The sequence below is a fragment of the Dermochelys coriacea genome, chromosome 6 (genome assembly GCF_009764565.3).
Source record: "Dermochelys coriacea isolate rDerCor1 chromosome 6, rDerCor1.pri.v4, whole genome shotgun sequence".
Taxonomy (NCBI): Eukaryota; Metazoa; Chordata; order Testudines; family Dermochelyidae; genus Dermochelys; species Dermochelys coriacea.
The window spans coordinates 18,773,785-18,795,037 of NC_050073.1; the positions used below are offsets into that span (position 1 = coordinate 18,773,785).

General features: G+C 38.4%; 1 protein-coding gene across 6 annotated transcripts in view; it reads left to right on the top strand.

Annotated features, from left to right (window-relative positions):
* Positions 1-21,253, top strand: part of AP2A2 (adaptor related protein complex 2 subunit alpha 2) — a 104,177-nt gene that overhangs the window by 76,494 nt on the left and 6,430 nt on the right. For 3 of the 6 annotated variants that reach the window (XM_038405092.2, XM_038405093.2, XM_043517851.1), the window contains exons 14-21: positions 1,191-1,364; positions 5,734-5,897; positions 8,180-8,257; positions 9,044-9,126; positions 9,773-9,862; positions 13,161-13,284; positions 20,665-20,781; positions 21,000-21,069. In XM_038405092.2, coding sequence (XP_038261020.1) covers positions 1,191-1,364; positions 5,734-5,897; positions 8,180-8,257; positions 9,044-9,126; positions 9,773-9,862; positions 13,161-13,284; positions 20,665-20,781; positions 21,000-21,069 — 900 coding nt within the window. Of the gene's footprint in view, positions 1-1,190; positions 1,365-5,733; positions 5,898-8,179; positions 8,258-9,043; positions 9,127-9,772; positions 9,863-13,160; positions 13,285-20,664; positions 20,782-20,999; positions 21,131-21,253 lie in introns of all 6 variants that reach the window. The other 3 variants (XM_038405096.2, XM_038405094.2, XM_043517850.1) reach the window with 2 other exon arrangements.

A 21,253-nucleotide genomic window follows, 5' to 3' on the forward strand; every position in this document is an offset into this window, starting at 1 on the left:
TTGAGTGTAGATGTAACCTAAGGGTTTTTTGTCTTGGTGTGTGCTAGCCCCTGAATAGTTATGTCAGAGCACAGCCTTAATGGGTGAAGGTTGTTAAAAGGGTAGAGCCCCTGCTTTGCTTCAGCACCCCTTGCGCGTTCCACCTCACAGCTTCAACCCCATTCCCACCCCATTATACTCCCTTGCTACACCAAAAAAGTTAAGAATCTGAATGTTAGCATGGCTATGTATTAAGAAGCTGTTGAGCAAATATCCAGTGACGACTTTCCTTTGATCACACTGGATTGAGGAGCATAAGTCATGATGATTACATTACTCCAAATGCTTACTGCACAGTCATTATCTTCTATATCATTAGTGCTTATTTCACTGACTGCTTCTAAAGTAAAATCAGAATCTGCATGTGGATTTTGGAGCACTTTTTAAAATATCTTAAACCAGAACAAAACTTCAAAAAGGAGCCTCCATAAAATGCAGGCAAACAACAACTAACTTACATAACACATTCTCCAAAAACTGCCACAAGTAGGACTTTAACTCACAGTGCATGAGTGTTGCTTAGATTTAGTGTCCACAGCATGTCACCTTGAGCCACCCAATTACTGTGATGAAAGACAACCTGCAAACCCTCTCGTCTTGCTGCATGTGTGTATTTCACTGTTCTTTCAGTTTAGGTCAACTTGACCTGGAGCTCTAAACTTACTAACTCTCAATACTGTTACTCCAAAGGCACATGGTTGCTCTGCACTACTGAGGTAAATCCCAAGGGGTGATATCAGTTTGGGAAGGATCAAAACCAGGTGATTTTATAAATGTGGTGGGTTTTGTTAAGCAGATTGCATCTCAGGAATCACTTGCTCAAATGACCCTAAATTGGGACCACAAACCTGACTGTGCAGCCCCATGGGGCACAGCAGATAAAACAATCAGTCAGCTTATGGCTTTAAAGCACTTGCTTACTGTTTAAAAGAAGCAACTCTCAAAGTTAACTATTGCAGAGCTATTTCTCTGCTATAATGTGCTGCTGTCTGTTGCATAGGTGGTGTGTTTCTGTGCTCAGCAACAAGAAGCAACTCTACAATGGTGTACGCGTTGAAAGGTTGAGGTGGTGATGTTTTCTTGCAAGTGTTTCCCCGTCTGAAGACACGTGTGTTGTATTGAAAACTAATAATAGCTTATTTCATGGCAAGGCAACTGTGCTAGAAGAAATGCCTCCATTTCCAGAGAGGGAGTCATCCATTCTGGCTAAGCTGAAGAAGAAGAAAGGCCCTGGCACAGTTACTGACCTAGAAGAGATCAAAAAGGAAAGGAACTCTGATGTGAATGGAGGCACTGAATCCACCCCTGTTAATGCCAGTACTGTGGTATGTTTCCTTAAGTAATTATACCACTTGTGATAAACAATCGAATACCAATTATGATTTTCTAGGAGGGAAATACAGAGATTCCTTACATTTTGCTTGTTCAGTGGCTTGTGTTGTGCATTCACTGTTTCTTAAATTTGAGGCTCCTGATGTTTGTATAAAGTAGCTGGAAAAGCTGGATTTTAATTCCAGAGGTGAGGGAAGTGGTGGGTAGAATTTGCAGAAGTTGAAGTCAGTGGGGGCCAAATTAGACCAAGACTCTGTGCTTTTGATAATCTGTGTATAATTACTTTGAAACTGTTAAAATACGTTTAACATTTTGAAAAGTAAATGTTGACATCTCATTCTTGGGATAAATTTTGGACAAAGTGTTTGAATAATCCAACTTCATTAACACTCTTAGAAAGAAGCTAATTATCTGTAATGTAGTTCTGTGAAACATTTTAAGCCTAGATGTTCTAATTTTCTCTACTATGACTGACTTTTGCCAGTTTATTTTTCTGTTTCAAAGCATTCAGGACACAGCTGCACTTTTTTGTACTTAAAGTAATCTAATGTGGATGTACTTTAAACTGATTTAACCCTTACTTATATTCATTTATATAAAGTCATAACTTGAGTTAAATTAGTGCACATTTTAAGGACTTGCATTTTAAGCGTAAACAACATCAGTCCTGGGCTTTTCTGTATCTCCCAATTATGCTGAATTGCGAGGCGGTTTTGTGATGGAGTGCTGTCTAATCTACTAACTAAGATGAGATTCATTATTTCTTGTGACTAAAAGCAAAACCCAAATCTGTAACTATTAGGATTAATTTTCTAAGTTTTTTAATATTCTATCCTTAGCCTTGTAACACATTCTGTACCCATCTTTTTAAATGCTTCTCCTTTTAGACTTAGTGAAGATACTATGCTTTCCCTGTTGAACTCTCATAGTGAATGGTTCAACTCTACTGTATTTGAAAGTTAGTGACCAAGTTTTCCATCCCAAGATGTTGTTGTCCTCCATTTTCTTCTGAATGGATATTAAGCCAACCTTCTTGCATACTGTTTCTTCCACCACGCAGTGTTTCATACTGCATTGTTAGGGAGGAGTGCATGGTAGGGAGAGGTTTCAAACAACGTCTTCCCAATCAACTAACTTCAATTTATGCCGCTCTACCATAGAAGAGCTTCACTTTATTTCTTATTGCATGGAAATATAGAATGTGGGGGAGCCTGTTACCTTCTGAAACACTTTTTGGTCTGATTCTAGTATAGACGTAAATAAGCGTCTGCTCGCAACTTAATTGTGAAGTATTGGGAGTAGCCGTGTTAGTCTGTATCTACAAAAACAAGGATTCCAGTGGCACCTCGAAGACTACATATTTATTTGGGCATAAGCTTTTGTGGGTAAAAAACCCCACTTCTTCAGATGCGTTATGCCCAAATAAATCTGTTTAGTCTTTAAGGTGCCAGCGGACTCCTTGTTGTTTTAACTTAAGCGTGTAATACCAAATCTGCTCTTGCAGCTCTGATATTTGAATGCATAAGCTAAGCACATGCGAATAGTGGAGCACACATAATTCTTGGTTTTGTTGCTGATTACTTGATTTTTTTTTTATTCCATTTTTTCTGCATACCATTGAAGGCCTTGCCTGATTCTCCGCTTCAGGGTTCACTGGCTGAACTGGTTACTGGGCCTAGACCTCGCCCTTGTCATCTGAATTCTTCTCGTTTAGCCATCCACAACCTTCAGACGGGAGTTCCTTGTTTGTTTAAAGGATTCTTCACTTCTGAGGTCTTTTAATTAGTCCTGTTGCAGGCATGAAGTCTTAAAACTTTTTGCTTTTTGGTGCTTGCAGTTATTCATGACAAGGCCTGCGCTGGTTTGGGAGTGAATTATTAACATGCATGCCTATTTCAGTTTAATTATCCAGTTGTCTTAAACATTGATATAGAGACAACTAAGAAATTCAAACTTTTTATGAATAATCAAATACTTACTATAGTGAATTGTTTCTAAATCCTCTTGTTGCTGTAATTTCTCATGTTCCCCTGCTCTCCATTATTTGATAGATGTCGCTATACTTTCATGGGTTTCCCTCATAGCTAGACTGCAAATACTAGAAATGTCATCAAATTAGAGTCCGTCCCATTCAAGACCACCTGTTCTCTTGCTGCATGAAATTTGCACAATAGTTTAAAACCTTGGTGTTACTAGGCTACTTTTATTGTTTGGCAGTTGTAATTTTCTCTTGACATAAGTGCATTTGGATATTTCAGAATTCCCAGTAAGGCAGGATCTTGCTCTATCTCACTTTTTTTTTTCATTAGTACATACCTAATACTAATTAACAATCACTTGCTGCTTTTCTTTCCATGGTAAGTGAAGTAATAAACATTTAACCCAAGCCAATAAATGCTTTGCATGCGTATCTTTAGCATAGCATTGATATTATTTTTTCCTGTTGGTCATGTTAATTCCCTTCACATTTTAACACTGGTTTTTTCGTCTTTAATGAGAAGCAATAACATGGAAATTTTTCTCTAACTTCGTCTTTACCTATAATGGGAGTTTAATTTTCAGCACACTTCAACAAATTAGCTTTTCATAGTGGATTTAGAAGACCTCTTGCGACTATATATATTGGCCTTGATTTTTTTTAAAATATATTTTTTAGGGGTGGTACCCAACTTAAGATGCCTGATCTAACATAATTCTCAAAGTGAGCAGCCACACTCAAACTGAGGCACCTTTAAGGTGTCTCAACTTGAGTACCCAAAATCACTGGTCACTGCTGGAAAATTTTGACCATCGATGGTGATGAAGAGTATGAGAAATGTTGTCAGTAATGTGTATATATGTGGCAAGGTTAAAGTTTTTAACTGTATTAAACTAGATGGACCTGAAGAGCAGTTGTTGGTTTGATTCTCCACTGTACCCAGGTTCTGCTTAGGAGGCTGAGAGAAAGTCAGTCCTAGCTTGCCTGGTTCTCAGCTGCCAAGCCCCAACATAAATTAAACCTGCAGGGGGTAGCGTAGACTTATGCTGCTGGTGAAAGACCAAGGATCTTATTCCAATGTAGAATTGGGTGCCGTGGTGCCTTGTTCAACTATGCCATCTCCCATGCCGCACCCTTGATGTCCACCGTACCTCCCATTATGCGGGAAGGGGTGTGTTCCAGCACAATGGTGGTGGAGCTGCCAGTGTAGATAAAAATCTCCAATGCAGATCTTTAGCTGCTTCAGGTTTGCTTTGTTCACCAGAGAATCTGTCCCAAATAACCATTACCGATTTAAATGCTTGACTTTTTTGAACTTTTCAGCGGAATGACATAAAACTTTAGGGAAAAAAATAAATCTAGCTCTCTTTAGCACGTGTTGTAAAGTTCTATGAGAAGAACAATATTTCCTTTCCAAATCAGTATAATAAGGCCCCAATTTAACTTCACTGTGGAATCACAACTGGCACACCTGTACACATTGTGTCTGGGAGTTTAGGTAAGTAGAGTAAATTGTTCCTATATGTCCACTTATTAATATCTTGCTTTTCCAGGAGAAAGTTAACTGTCTTTCCCTCCATCTCCTTCCCTTTGAGGAAGAAGAAAATTCCCAACTAGCAATCCAAGAAATAAAGTTCATCAAACTTTTAATGCCAGATTCTCCATCCACTGGAACTCCTCATTCATTTTACTTCATTTGCGACTTAAGTGTTGTTACTCTCCTTGTGTTGGGGAATCTTATTCTAGATTTTATTTCCTTTCTTAACCAACTTTAATTTTAGGAGCACTCTGGTTTCTGGCTTATTTGTCTTAATACTTCTCTTTTGAGTGTGTGCATGGCTTCAGAACTTAACATTCAAGTGAATGAGCAAAGAGCTATATTTGTTAAAAGGAAAGTGTTTTTAATATTCAGGAAAAGATCAGTTTTAGGCATCTGAGTCAAAATATCCTCAAATTTAGGTTTACACAATAGTCTGTCAGGTTGGGGGACACAAGTATTTTGGATTAGAGTTATGTAAAGTTGGAGTTTGCAAAATAGTACAGATTAACTTGTACTACTTTTAATGTTCAAAGGTGAAGGAGGGAGGTAACTTAATGCACCCTAGTTCTTCATGGTATTTGGTTTAAAATTGGCTTTATGGGAAGGTAAAATCTAGTGATGGGAAACTACCAGTTTTTTAGATATGAAACTACCTGTCTGAGGCCATTTAAAGGGCAAGGTGATAGCCACATGTGGAAGATGTCTTTATTTCCTACAAACAAAACTATTTTAAAAATCTGAGCCAGTCTTTATTGGGGACCGGGGGGTGAGGCACAGTTTGGGATTTGTATTGGTATATATGAATTAAATGCAACTTTAAAGTGTTCCATTTTATCTTCTACAGTCTACTCCTTCTCCATCAGCTGACCTTCTGGGCCTCAGTGCAGCTCCTCTCACCAGCTCTGCTCCTCCCCCTTCCTCTACTGGCAGTTTGCTGGTGGATGTATTTTCAGACTCTGCTTCTGTGGTTGCACCTCTTGCTCCTGGCTCTGAAGATAATTTTGCAAGGTAATTAAAATAATTCTCAACTGAGTTGGGAGTAGGTGGTGCCTCTTATCTTCCACCTTTTCCACCCTACCCTAATGAAGAGTACAAACTGTTGAAACTTCCTTCCCCCCGTCCCCCCTTAAGAACAGCATAGCTTTGTCAGTCCTACTTCTACGAATAAGTTCCTTAATGTCATGTGAGGTGAATGCATTACTGATATAATCATCTAAAGGCAAATCTAGAGCTTATGTTATGCTTAATATCCAGATTATATTGAATACAGTAAGACTTACAGGCAATGATGAGGTCAGTGGATAACTTTGGACCTGGCCATAAACGATTTCTATTTTATTGCTTTCAGTTTTAGGTGCATAAGATAAGCTGTTCTTACATTAATACCTACAGCCTGATATTGAAAGGAATGGATTAGTTTGTAGTAGTGAACTGTCATTTCACATTTGGGATTATCTAGCCTACTTATTCCTGTGCCATGCAGGACTCTAGCAATTGTGTCCTTGCATCTGTCACACATTCCTGTTGTTGGCCTGGGGTGGGTAGGTTATTGCTAATTTGTCTCTGACAGCAGAGCTCCCAGAGCTATTAAACATAGTCTATCCAAATGGATTAAACCAGTCACAGACCTGAAGGCATATTTAATTTGGCTTTTATATATTGTTTATGTCCTAACTACAGTTGATGGCCTGATTGTGTAAAGGTATCCTTGCTTCTTCACAATGTCCCTTGTATTTAAAAGTACATATTATCCTACATTCCAGCATGCCTTTTTAATTCAATGATCAATAACTATTTTTATTGATTGTTACCAGCATTTTAGGTGAAGTTCTCAATATAAAGCTTTCAGGCACTGTTCACAAGACATTAAATTCTTGGGTGTCAGTGTAAATATCATGAGAGGCTCCATCTTATTGCTAGCTTTTTTCTAGCAGAATTCTAGCATGTGAGCATAGCTAATATTAAGTAGAATATGTAACCTGAATCTCTTGTCATTCAATGCTTAGCTGAAAAACATTTGAATATAGTTAAGACTGCCTAGTCGACCAGGGTGTTTAATTTAAAAAAAAAAAAGCTCCCACTGTCAGACCTCTACTTATAACATCTACTAAACAAAGATTTAATACTACTATGGACCAAGTCTTTAAAGTAATGGAGGGCAGCTAAGCAGTTGCAGTATACAGCAGTCATGCTTTGTGTGTTCCTGCTGCCTATTAAGTATAGGGATAAGTATGTGCTCCAGCACAGCTCTGTAAAATTGCCAGGAGAAAATACCAGCCCAGGCACAATCTACTTGCTTGCAGTTTGCTATGGTTGAAAAATTTCATCCTGAAACATTTCATTCTTGCAAGATAGTGGATTGTATTAGACAAATGTAAGTGGCTCATACATAGTAACCTTTAGTATGTGGCAGTAAAGTTTAAATGATGTTTTAGAGCTGGCATCTGCTGTACCTCTTCTCTGTCCTTTCTCTTCATTTAATATTAGGCTAGTAGTTCAGGAGTGATCTGCAGGGGTGAAGAATTAATTCTTTATATGTAGACATTTGCTGCAGAAAAATGACTGGCATTGCTGAGAATTCTATCCTGTTTGCAATCATTGCATTTGGTAAAGTGCTTGTCTAAGGTAGTTACTACCTAAGCGTCTTCTACAGTAACCTCTGCCACTTTTCCGTAAGTGGTAAGGTGGAACTAAGGAGGAAATCTGTTACTTGGTTAAGGGATGTTCTGGACAGTCTACCAGTGTATTTACTATGGCATAATTGTTCTAAAATGTTTTGGCAATGCTAGTTCTTTCATTCAAGCAGTGCAGTTTTATTAGAGTTTGAGAAAAGCACAACTGTAACTAGAAATGCTACCAGTGGCAGTGAGGGCCTGGCATCCGTATGCAGACTAATGAAAGTTAATGGGCGTTCTTAAATGTGGACTTAATCCAAATTTTTTGTACAATGGTGCCTGGACTTAGATGTCTAAAAAGGATTTAGAGGCCTAAAGTGGTATGATTTTAAGTGCTGAACATTTCCACTCTTATTGACGTCAGTGGGGACTGCAGCTCCTCTGAAAAATGCAATTGCTTAGATGGCTAAAGTATTTAGGTACCTAACTCAAGGTGTCTTCGTTCAAAAATGTAGGCCTTGTCAAATCCCAAAGTGCTGTTCTGAGGGAGGAAATAAAGGAAATGATTAAGCTCTCTCTCTCTCTCTCTCTCTTTTTTTTTTTTTTTAACACTAATTTATAACTCTTGCCATCTCTGTTGCTACCTCCTTTCTTCCTTTGTGCTGCTTGAATTAGCCCTGACCTGGCTTCATCTGAGGTAGTTTCTGAGGAACCAGCTGATACTGTGCATGATGCTGATGAGCTTATTCACAAGTAAGCAATACTAAAATCTTGCAAAGATGGGTGACTTCCAGAGCATTATCACAAAATAATCAAAAATCACAAAGCAAGGGATTAAACTAAGTATTAACCCACTATTTTTCAAAGTGGCCAGGGTTTTTTCTAGACATGCAGTAAAACTGGTAATGCACAGAGCTGGTTATAGATGCTGTGTTGCATATGCTATATACTCAGTCACAACTTTGCCAGTGCAGCTCAGTGCTCCCCTGTAATACCACATGCTGCTTTAAAGCTAGGCCTCTCTTCATCAGTGTTAGTTGTATGCCACATTTTGCAATCATTTGGGGTTGAGAACAAATGTAACTGGGGATTAGATAGGCATAGCCAAGGGTATTGGTATTGCAAGCGCACTTTGTTCAAGTGCTTTGTAGGTTAAACACTGAGTTGAAGTTCATTAATCCACTAGATTAATGCTGGATTGAAAAATCTGTTGCCTGGTCCTTATATAGCATGTTTGCGTGTCTTGGTTTCCTCCCTGTTTTCATTTTAAGTATAGCATTGAAATAAACTTTAATAGTTAAAATAATGATACATTGCGAGGAAGGTGTGGGCTAGAATATAAATTCATTTGCATTAAGTTTACAATTTTTCTGTTGTCTGTCCTTTTTACTGACTATTTCAAAGCACTTGGGCCCACAGTTCTCTTCTTTATGCTGACCACAAGACCTTTAAATTCCATGGCTTTGATTGCTTTGTAATAATCTGTCTTGCAGTTAAAATATAAACTCTTATCTTTCAAATGTGCCTATCTTTCTCTAGGTTTGTATGTAAAAATAATGGAGTTTTGTTTGAAAATCAGCTGCTACAGATTGGACTGAAATCTGAATTTCGACAGAACTTGGGTAAGACTGATAATTTTATATGTTTTGAATAGATCTGGTAGTTAACATGGTGCTAACTTCCCTGTTGTATCAACAGCAATGTCAGCACAGAATTGGGAATAAACCTTGTTAGTTAAAAAATGGTTATTTTGTTAATTTACTGGTAACAAATTTTCTAAACATCTAAAGTGGATCAGATTTGAGGCCTAACCTTCTTAAGGAACCCTTTTTGTGCTGATAGTGGAAAACAGTTGTCTTACTCTGTAGAGTAGACATAGCCTATGTCAGCAAAACTTATGTCACTTGGGTGTGAATATCTCCCCCCCCACCTCACCCCCAATAACATAAATTACACCAACATAGGTGCTCGTGTATGTACATGCAACTCTGTATTGGCAGGAGAGCTTCTACCATCAACATAGCTTCTGCCACTCACAGAGGTCGGGGTTTTTATGCTGATGGGAGAGACCTCTCCTGTTGGCGTAGAGCATCTTCACCAGATGCACTGCAGAAAGACAGCTGTATCTGTACAGCTGCACCGCTGAAACGCTGTACATATAGACACAGCCTTAGACTCTTGCTCCAGATGTAGTCAGTATACTTACTTAATGTTCTGTGCTATACTTAAGGATTTTATAATTAAATGTTTTTACCTATTTTTTTCCAGGTCGGATGTTCATATTTTATGGTAACAAGACTTCCACTCAGTTCTTGAATTTTACTCCAACACTAATCTGTTCAGATGAACTTCAGTCAAATATCCTTGATTTAATTGATCCACCTCATATGCAAGTAGTAGTGTATGCACCTGACCATTACATATATCAAATACAAAAATGAACAAGAATAAAGAAGTACTTTGGTTAATGCAATAGCTGCTAGATTCAAAGTCTGATACCTCACAAGATGAGGAAGTTGGCACTTCTGTGTCTTAAAAATACAACCTTTTGGTGTCAGATTTTGCTAAATTAATTTTTCTACACTATGGCTCTAGAAAAAATACTACACATTGTAGTATTGTGTAGGATTTGTATAGGGATATCTTATTGTTGTGAGAAGTTACTTAATACGCTTTTGACAAGACACACTGTATTGCATGAGCAAAGTTGCAAAGTACCAGCTTCCAGGAGAAAAAAGGAGCATATTATAACCAGATATTTGATTGATATTTTTACCACAGAGCTATTATCTATTGCCAACTTTAGTTTAGGCCTCTCTGCTATTACTAAAGTTGAAATGGTTTTAACTCTTTGGTACCAACAGAGTTAATTAAAATTTAATCACAAAATACACTGCGAGTTAAAGGGGAATAAGTCAAATTAGACAAATGCAAACTAAATGAGGATTTTAAGCTATGCAAGCTAATGTGGGGAGATTATTCAGTGCTCTTTAAAATATTGGTTGCATGACCAAAACGATCACTTTTAAGCAGTTAGTAGAAGTCTAGCAATGATTTTGAATATATACTTGATAATATCAAAGAAAATAAGGGTGCTTTATTAAAAATTCCATGAATATAGCATGTGGTAAAGTAATCAATTTGCACATCTCAACATTGCTTGGTTAGTTTACTGAAGTTAACTTGGAAGCTACAAGAAATGTAGTTAACTTAAGCCTTTGGTTATCAACTAAAGATCTGGATGCTAAAATATATATTTTTGGCAGGCAAACTCTTTAAAAATGTGGTTGTAATTAAACCTCTTCATTCTTCAGAAATGGTTAGATTAACTTTGACTTCTTCCTTGCTTTCCCCATGAATTGAAAATATTTGTTTTGCTAGGTCTAGCTTTTCTAAGTGGTAACTTCCACTGAGACCGCTTATACTTGTGGATACAATGAAACAATTCACAAATCCTTTAAAAAAATTATTAATGGAATTTTAATGATAGTTTAACTGATAAGGCCTAGTGCATGCACTATATAGTATTTTACAGACATTAACATAACACTGAAATTGTACTTGTCTTACTGACCTACCACTATTGCAAGTAATGCCTAAAATTACTAAACTGAAAGATTATATGGAGCGAGGTTTTTTCAAATTACTTTGCACCCTTGACATCACTATAAGATTAATTTACTGTTTCACCATAGTAGGTGCCATTGTTCTTGTGAGCCTTTGGTAATGAAGGGGAGGGGCAACAAATGAAACAAAAATTAAGACTTTCCTTTTAAATGATTGCTGATTCTCTTAGTGCCGTGTGTTGTGAAAGCAACAGGGAAATCAGAGAAGTCTCAAACTTTAGAATAAATAGAAACAAGTCCATGGTATTAACATTAGTCCCAGCAAATATATTCCAAAATAAAATTTAAACTTTGTTGGAAAAAAAGCTTCATAACGTACTTCTGAGTCTGCCTTGCCTCTCATATGGAAAGGCAATATGGTGTAAATTTTAGTGCTTTGTTGAAAATTTTTCAGGTAGGTGAACAGTACTGTGCATTAGTAGAATCATATTAGTAAAAATGAAAAAATAATAAAGAATAAATGCATATTAGTAAAGACTGAATAGCTGAATGAGAAATGCAGAGAAATTGGACAGTTGGATAAAGAGAATAACATGAGATGTATCAAAAGATAAGAACCTTCAATTAAAGAAAAAAGGTGACCAACACAACTGTTAAGGACAAAAATAGACAATATTTGACCAACCCTAAAGACAAGAACAAGAGACAGAGAATATATCAAGGGACTATATGGTGTGATAGGCCTGAAAAACCTTAGCTAGAGATTAATTAAGTCCATGAATAATGGATGAAGAAATCTTGGCATCAATAAAAGACTTCAGAATGGAAAAGCACTAGATTGTGATGGAATACTGGCTGAATTGTTAAAGCATAGGGGATGAAGACTTGAAAGCCCAGTCAGAGGTAATGAAGAATATATTTAAGACAGGAGAACTGCCAGAATACTTCAGTACCTTATGTATCCAAACTGCAAAAAAAGACCACTGCTATGGATAGTAGACTACAGAACAATCACATGCCTCCAAGGGGAGAAAAGAAAAAACAAAACCCATGGCAGTGAGTCTGAGTCTGGGACTACAGACGCTACATAGCCTGAGGGTATGTCTACACTGCAATGTAAATCGGATCTTTGGGTCCTAGGCTTGGGAACATTGTGCTTCCAAGCCTGCACTTGAGCATCTACACTGCATTGTAAACCTGGGCTTAAAGTTGCTTGATCTGTATCGCGCATCCATACTGTACTACAGACATTCTGACTTGGGTCTGCGGCTTGAACTGCATCCATGCTGCAAAATGACAAGGTTTGGACCTGAGTCACAGTGGGGTTCAGGCTCTGACCCATCCACCTAGCAGAGTCCTAGGTCCGGTTTCCTGAGTCCTTGCTGACCCAAGTTAGTGATTTGTGTGTGGAAGGGGAGCTTGACATCAAACCTGTGCCAGAGCCTGGGCTAAGTGTGCAGTGTAATTTATATTTCTAAATATTTTTGTGAGTTGTTCAAGACCTAATACAAGGAAAGATTGAAAAGGAAAGAAGTGACCAATAATACTGCTTCAGACATGGAAAGGGCATGATAAACACCATTATGAACTTGAATCTCATATTAGAAAGATCATTTGAAATGGGGAACACAGTATAGTTGTGTTTTATTGACTTCCAAAAAGCATTTGACAGAATCTCCCACTACAAATTACTCAATATATTAAGATCTGTAGGGATTGATGGATACAAAATGTGAGTAAAAATGAGTATCCCTAGCAGTTTAGAATTACCATCTATAGCATGTAAGACTTGTTTGGACATCTTGTGTTTGCATACATTGCATGTACTCTTCAAGCAAAAGTGGTCTCTTACTGTCTTGAATCTGTATATTGGTATGGTGCTTGAAAAATTATCCACGTAACATCTTGTTAGTATTGTTGTGTTTCACAGGGACATTTAACTTACTGGTGAAAGTTCCTCCTAACCCCCCTCCCCCCCCGTGGCCAATTTATCCATATGAAGATGTAAATCTATATTTAAAGCCAGTGGTAATGATTAAAAGCACAGTCAATTTTTTTCCTGTGAATTGGTTCCCTTAACAACGTCTCACGCCTGAACCTGCAAACAAAACCAGTGGACCCGACAGTGGATGGGGGCGCTCAGGTGCAGCAAGTTGTGAATATTGAGTGCATATCAGACTTCATGGAAGCTCCAATCCTAAACATTCAATTCAGGTAAAAGGTGTTTTTTTGTTTTTTTTAGTTGAATTTGTTTGGTGTTTTGAAGTAAAACTTAACATAGACATGGACTTCGGCATGGACTTCTGAATCTAAAAATGCATTGGAAGCACAGAAGAATTAAAAGGTACTCTGGACAGAGGAATTGCCTGAGGGCTTGTTCTAACAAGTTGCTAAAGGTCTTCAACTTTAGAAAGACAAGGTGGGTGAGGTGATATCTTTTATTGGATCATCAGCTATGGGTAAAAGACAAGCTTTTGAGCTACACAACTCTTTCAGGTTTGGAAAAGGCACTTAGTGTCACAACTAAATACAAGGTGGAAGAGACTGTTTAGCATAAATAGTTAACACATACTCAGAAACTCTTCAAGGTGAAGTGCCCTGCTAAACCTCTCCAGCTATATGACCAAAAAGAAGGGTTAGTGGGTTACAGATTGTTGTAATAAGCCATGAATCTTTAAAGGTGTTGCACAAGTTTTCTCCGAGGACAAGGACTGAGGGGTTAGATATGGAAAGATCGTTTTGTAAGAGGTGTTTGCACACTGGTGATGCGGTGTTTGTCTTTTATCATTTTCTGAGAGGTTATTTGAGAACATAGAGATTGTATGGTTTCATGCACATCGTTGTTACTGGGGCACATAATGCACTAGATAAAGTATACCATATGTTGTGATAGGTTTGTGTAGGACCCAAGGATTTTGAAAGGTTTGTTGGGTGGATATTGATCATTGTAGCGGTGGAGATATGTCTGTAGGTTTTGCATCTGGCAGGGTGTGGTGCGACTTTGAGTTCGTGAGTCCTGGTTGGTGGGGAACTTGCTACTGATAATGAGCTTGGTAAGGATGGGAGCTTTGTTTTGAAGGCCAGAAAAGTGGGTTTGGAAAAGATTTCTTTCAGGATGTGGTTCACACTTGATCGTTACTGTCAGAAATTTAAAGGGAAGGGTAACCACCTTTCTGTATACAGTGCTATAAAATCCCTCCTGGCCAGAGGCAAAATCCTTTCACCTGTAAAGGGTTAAGAAGCTAAGGTAATCTTGCTGGCACCTGACCCAAAATGACCAATGAGGGGACAAGATACTTTCACATCTGGAGGGGGGGACAAAGGGTTTTGTCTGTCTGTGTGATACCTTTGCCGGGAACAGGTCAAGGATGCAAGCTCCAACTCCTGTAGAGTTAGTAAGTTAGTAGCTAGAAAATGTGTTGGGTTTGCTTTGTTTTTGGGCTTGTAAATTTGCTGGGCTGGAGGAAATGTGTATTCCTGTTTTTTGTCTTTTTGTAACTTAAGGTTTTGCCTTGAGGGATTCTCTCTGTTTTGAATCTGATTACTCTGTAAGATTATCTTCCATTCGGATCTTACAAAGTTCTTCTCTTATCTTTTTTTGTTCTTCTAATAAAGTTCTGTTTTTTAAGAATCTGATTGGTTTTTTTGGGGTATTAAAAATCCAAGGCTGGTTTTGTGCTCATCTTGTTTGTTCTCAAGCCTCCCCAGGAAAGGGGGTGTAAGGGCTTGGGGGGATATTTGGGGAAGACATCTCCAAGTGGTCTCTTCTCCTGTTCTTTGTTTAAATAGCTTGATGGTGGCAGCGTACCAGGTTTTTAACGTAAACTGGTTCCCAAGGCAAGAAAGAAATCTGTACCTTGGGGAAGTTTTTAACCTAAGCTGGTAAGAATAAGCTTAGGGGCTCTTTCATGCAGGTCCCTACATCTGTACCCTAGAGTTCAGAGTGGGTAAGGAACCTTGACAGTTAGATTGATTGCTTCTGAAAAAAAAATTGACTGTGAAATCCTTAACAAAAATCACATCCACCACAATCACTCCACCACCAATAGGACAGCAATGTAGTCCCTGAAAACCAACCCCAAGACAAAGGAGTCCCATCATACTTCTCAACCATGATAACTATGTCAGCGAGGCTAACCAATAACTCTCCAACACCACCTACTACAAAGAACTTGAAGACCCCACACCACAGTTCACCCAGGAATTTAAGGTTCTCATACAATCCTTCTCCAAATAACTCCAGGAGAAACTCTACCACCTCGTCCCCCATGAATCTACTCCAGGGACCTCATAGGCTCCCAGAACTAGGCTCAAGCCTGAGCCTGAACATTAACACTGCAATTAAACAGTTCCTTAACCCGAGTCAAATGATACAGGCGAGCTGTGGCTTTTTAATTGCAGTATAGACACATCCTCTGAGTACCTTTTCCCAGAAAAAAGAGCTTTGTGAGGCTCAAAATCTTCTTTCACCAACAGACATTGGTCCAGTAAAAGATAATACCTCACCCACCTTTGTCTCTCTAATATCATGGGACCAACACAGCTACAACAACGCTGTATTCAACTCAAATAGTCATTCTTTGGAGCAGCGTGGTAGGTAACGTCTAACTGAACAGGTGACCATAGTTCTCACTTATCTTTCCATTTTATTCAATAAGGTTGAACTATAGATTGTTCCATACTGAAAGGAAGTTTCCCTACATGAAAGGTGAAGATTAACTTCTTGTGCAGAAACATTTTCATGATACAATGGAATTTTTTAATTGGTTTTCTATAGTACTTACAGCCAATACATGTGTTCCCAGAATATTCCAATGAAAATCTAAAAGTGAAACTTAGTATAAGCTGTCTGCTATTTTTCCAAGCAGAGTGAAATGCAAAACAGTGAACAGGCAACAGGAGTTGTAAAGTAAATTCAGTTTTAATAATTCCTTGACTTACCCAAGGTGATGGTTCTTAATATAAATGAGAATGTGTTAAACATGATTAACCTGAGTGTCAGTTTAAGTTACCCTGAAATGACTGTACGCAGTTCATTAATTGAGATGCTGGCTGCTAGGAGTTGTTTAATAAAGGAGGGTGTCAGAGTTTCTCCTCGCCTAACTGTGTAATCTTCATATAAGCAAATATCAAAGCAAGAAGATATATTATAGGTGAGTATTTCGAATCGGGCTTTCCACATTTCTTAGAGCGTCTGTTTTAAAAAAAAAAAAATACAAAGAACAAAAACTTTTATCATCAGAACTGTTGGGGGAGGAGGATTTAAACCCGTTGCCTGTTGCATCTTGAATGCTGTGAAATTTTTTTAGGCAATATATCCTATTCCCAGTTTTTAGTATTTAAGAAGAATATTAAAGATGCCCGGAAAAGAAATGCACATGGTAACAGTGTTTAGATGGCTGTTTTAGGCAGATTATTCAAATAAGGAATAGACATTGTTCAGTCATGCCTACATAGTAATTTAAACATTAAGATTATCAGTCTTATAAAGGCGAGATGCTAGCTTTGCATTATCTTGATCTAAAATGGTGGTATTTTGCATTGGTGTATTTATTTCCATAGAAATAAATCTGTTAACCGTCTTGTGGTTTATAGTGAGATTGTACCTTTTGAAATGTCTATATGCATGTTTCCTCTGTCTAAACCTGATTAATGATTTATCTATTGATTATTTTTATACAGGTTTGCTATTGTTCCATTCATTCTATTGCTGTGGATGAAAATTAATATTTTTACATGTAGAAAGCCACAGTTTTTTAAAATAAGCAGTAACAGATCCTACTACTGATGTTTACTTTACTTTTTCTCCATTACAATTGGGCTTAATACATGGGAGGCTGCAGTTGTGAGTCCATTCTCAACGTTTATTTGATTGGCATTATCTAAAATGGCCGCACTCTAAATGTGGACTTATACTCCAGTTCAGATTCATGGAATTCTTATTGAGGTGTTGATGCATTTAAGTATTTCTGTCTTCATACACATCTAAAATGAGTTATGTCTAAACTTCTATTTTCATAAGTACAAATGCTTGTCTTTTCTCAAACATATTGCCCCTCCAAAAAGGAGTTTATAATCAATGGTCTGAGTCTGAGGTATATTTACTTCAGAATTCTTTGTATTCTGTGTGAAATAGTGAATGGACCTTTGATAAGGCAATATAATTACTATGCTGTCTGGAGTGGCTCACGACCGAGAATGCCGACCTCAGGGCAGACTTTCGAAAGCCGGGCAGACGCCCCAAACTGATGGTATGTTCTATAATTAGATTTCACCAACTCAGTAATAAATAAGAAAAGGAGTACTTGTGGCACCTTAGAGACTAACAAATTTATTTGAGCATAAGCTTTTGTGAGCTACAGCTCACTTCATCGGATGCATTTGGTGGAAAAAACAGAGGGGAGATTTTTATATACACACACAGAGAACATGAAACAATGGGTTTTATCATACACACTGTAAGGAGAGTGAACACTTAAGATGAGCTATTACCAGCAGGAAGGGGGGCGGGGGGGGAAGGAGGAAAACCTTTTGTGGTGGTGATCAAGGTGGGCCATTTCCAGCAGTTAACAAGAATGTCTGAGGAACAGTGGGGGGTGGGGTGGGAGGAGAAATAACATGGGGAAGTAGTTTTACTTTATGTAATGACCCATCCACTCCCAGTCTCTAGTCAAGCCTTAGTTAATTATATCCAGTTTGCAAATTAATTCCAATTCAGCAGTCTCTTGTTGGAGTCTGTTTTTGAAGCTTTTTTGTTGAAGGATAGCCACTCTCAGGTCTGTAATCATGTGACTGGAGAAATTGAAGTGTTCTCCAACTGGTTTTTGAATGTTATAATTCTTGACGTCTGATTTGTGTCCATTTATTCTTTTACATAGAGACTGTCCAGTTTGGCCAATGTACATGGCAGAGGGGCATTGCTGGCACATGATGGCATATATCACATTGGTAGATGCGCAGGTGAATGAGCCTCTGATAGTGTGGCTGATGTGATTAGGCCCTATGATAGTGTCCCCTGAATAGATATGTGGACAGAGTTGGCCATCAACCTCAGCCTGAACCAGTCCACACAAGAGATCCACTTCCTGGACACTACGGTGCTAATAAGCAATGGTCACATAAACACCACCCTATATCGGAAACCTACTGACCGCTATTCCTACCTACATGCCTCTAGCTTTCATCCAGATCACACCACATGATCCATTGTCTACAGCCAAGCTCTACGATATAACCGCATTTGCTCCAACCCTTCAGACAGAGACAAACACCTACAAGATCTCTATCATGCATTCTTACAACTACAATACCCACCTGCTGAAGTGAAGAAACAGATTGACAGAGCCAGAAGAGTACCCAGAAGTCACCTACTACAGGACAGGCTCAACAAAGAAAATAACAGAACGCCACTAGCCATCACCTTCAGCCCCCAACTAAAACCTCTCCAACGTATCATCAAGGATCTACAACCTATCCTGAAGGACGACCCATCACTCTCACAGATCTTGAGAGACAGGCCAGTCTTTGCTTACAGACAGCCCCCCAACCTGAAGCAAATACTCACCAGCAACCACACAACAGAACCACTAACCCCGGAACCTATCCTTGCAACAAAGCCCGTTGCTAACTGTGCCCACATATCAATTCAGGGGATACCATCATAGGGCCTAATCACATCAGCCACACTATCAGAGGCTCGTTCACCTGCGCATCTACCAATGTGATATATGCCATCATGTGCCAGCAATGCCCCTCTGCCATGTACATTGGTCAATCTGGACAGTCTCTACGTAAAAGAATAAATGGACACAAATCAGACGTCAAGAATTATAACATTCAAAAACCAGTCGGAGAACACTTCAGTCTCTCTGGTCACACGATTACAGACCTGAGAGTGGCTGTCCTTCAACAAAAAAAACTTCAAAAACAGACTCCAATGACAGGTTTCAGAGTAGCAGCCGTGTTAGTCTGTATTCGCAAAAAGAAAAGGAGTACTTGTGGCACCTTAGAGACTAACAAATTTATTGAGCATAAGCTTTCATGAGCTACAGCTCCGATGAAGTGAGCTGTAGCTCACGAAAGCTTATGCTCTAATAAATTTGTTAGTCTCTAAGGTACCACAAGTACTCCTTTTCTTTAGACTCCAATGAGAGACTGCTGAATTGGAATTAATTTGCAAACTGATTACAATTAACTCTAGGCTTGACTAGAGACTGGGAGTGGATGGGTCATTACATAAAGTAAAACTATTTCCCCATGTTATTTCTCCCCCTACCCCACCCCCTTCCTTGATTATCAACACAAAAGGTTTTCCTTCTTCCCCCCCTCCTTCCTGCTGGTAATAGCTCATCTTAAGTGATCACTCTCCTTACAGTGTGTATGATAAAACCCATTGTTTCATGTTCTCTGTGTGTGTGTATATAAATCTCCCCACTATATTTTCCACCGAATGCATCCGATGAAGTGAGCTGTAGCTCACGAAAGCTAATGCTCAAATAAATTTGTTAGTCTCTAAGGTGCCACAAGTACTCCTTTTCTTTTTTTTCAAATACAGACTAACACAGCTGCTACTCTGAAATTAGTAACAAATGTGAACTAGATCACTGTAACAGTTCTACCATAGAGTCACAAACAGTGCCCTGGGGCTCTCCAGTCTCTTGCCACACTGGCAAGCTTGGTGATAAACAGTCATTTATACCAAAAATCACAAAATATTCAGGTTGCTTCCAGTCCTAGGAGATCTGTCACTTACCCCAGATCAATTTTTGCCTTAGATCTCATGCCAAAGACAACACGTGCAGCCAATCCTGTAATTAACTAAAGATTTATTAGCTAGGAAAACGAAATGATTTATTTACAGGTTAAAACAAGCAAAGATATAAACACAAATGAGTTTGTCTGTGATTCAAAAGGGGACAGATGTAGTAATCTGTCGGCATTTAATGTCTTCAGGGCTGAACCCAGGTCGACCCTGGGGATCTGTTTTTTGTTTCTTAGCTCCAGCCCTTGTGAGATTCCAAACAGCAAAGAGATGAAAAATTTTCATGTCATCTGTTTTTATTTCCCTCTTCCAACATTCAAATAGATGGGCGGAAGCCTTCTGCACATACTTGTAGATGGGTGGATGAGGCAATTAACAAAGCTCTTTTTCTGTGATGGCCCACTTAATTTTTGATAGCCCTCTGGATGGGCAGTGCTAGCCACTATGCCCATCTGAATTCACACATTCAAAGCAGGCATTTTTATAATTATAAAACACTTACGTTTTACCTTGCAGCGTGGAATACAGACATTACAAGTGAGATTAATGCATACAGCAATTTACAATCATTTCATAGCTTCTAAGCTTTAAATACATTCTTATAAGACTAATATCTGTTTTGAACAAAACTAACATATAGGTGAACTGCTTTGGTTTCCGGCTATGAGTTTCAGTTCTTAGCTAACGCCTATGGGCTTGGCCAGAACTGGCGCTTGGTTTACCAGTGTCACAATATCTTTCAGTGTTTCACTTTTTTTCTTAAATTAGTTCTGAAATACAGTCCTGTAATTCATCATAACTTGTACCACATTTTCTCTTTATTCCTAATGCAGATATGGGGGAACATTTCAAAATATTTCAGTAAAACTACCAATCACACTGAACAAATTTTTCCAACCTACGGAGATGGCCTCACAAGACTTCTTCCAGCGTTGGAAACAACTGAGCAAGTAAGATTTGAACCCAGATTGTAAATTTCTCAGTGCAAGGGCTGTGTTGAATAATACTTAGCTTAGTGATGCTTCATTTCCAATTACTTATATTTACTTATATTATATCAAATACTTCAGTATAAGTAAATACTGCTGTTGAACTTCAGCACTCTACCAGCCATGCTCTTGTGTTATATATTTTTATAGCATGTTACTAACTTGTGTGTTTCTCACAGTCCTCAGCAAGAAATGCAGAACATCTTTAAAGCAAAGCATCCAATGGATACGGAGATCACAAAGGCAAAGGTAGGTAACAGTGTGGCATTTTAACAGACGAATTTCAGATTTGGAGCAGTGGCATTAACAAATGTAAAAAGAAAAGGAATATATGTGGCACCTTAAAGACTAAGAAATTTATTTCGTGAGCTCACGAAAGCTTATGCTCAAATAAATTTGTTAATCTCTAAGGTGCCACAAGTACTCCTTTTCT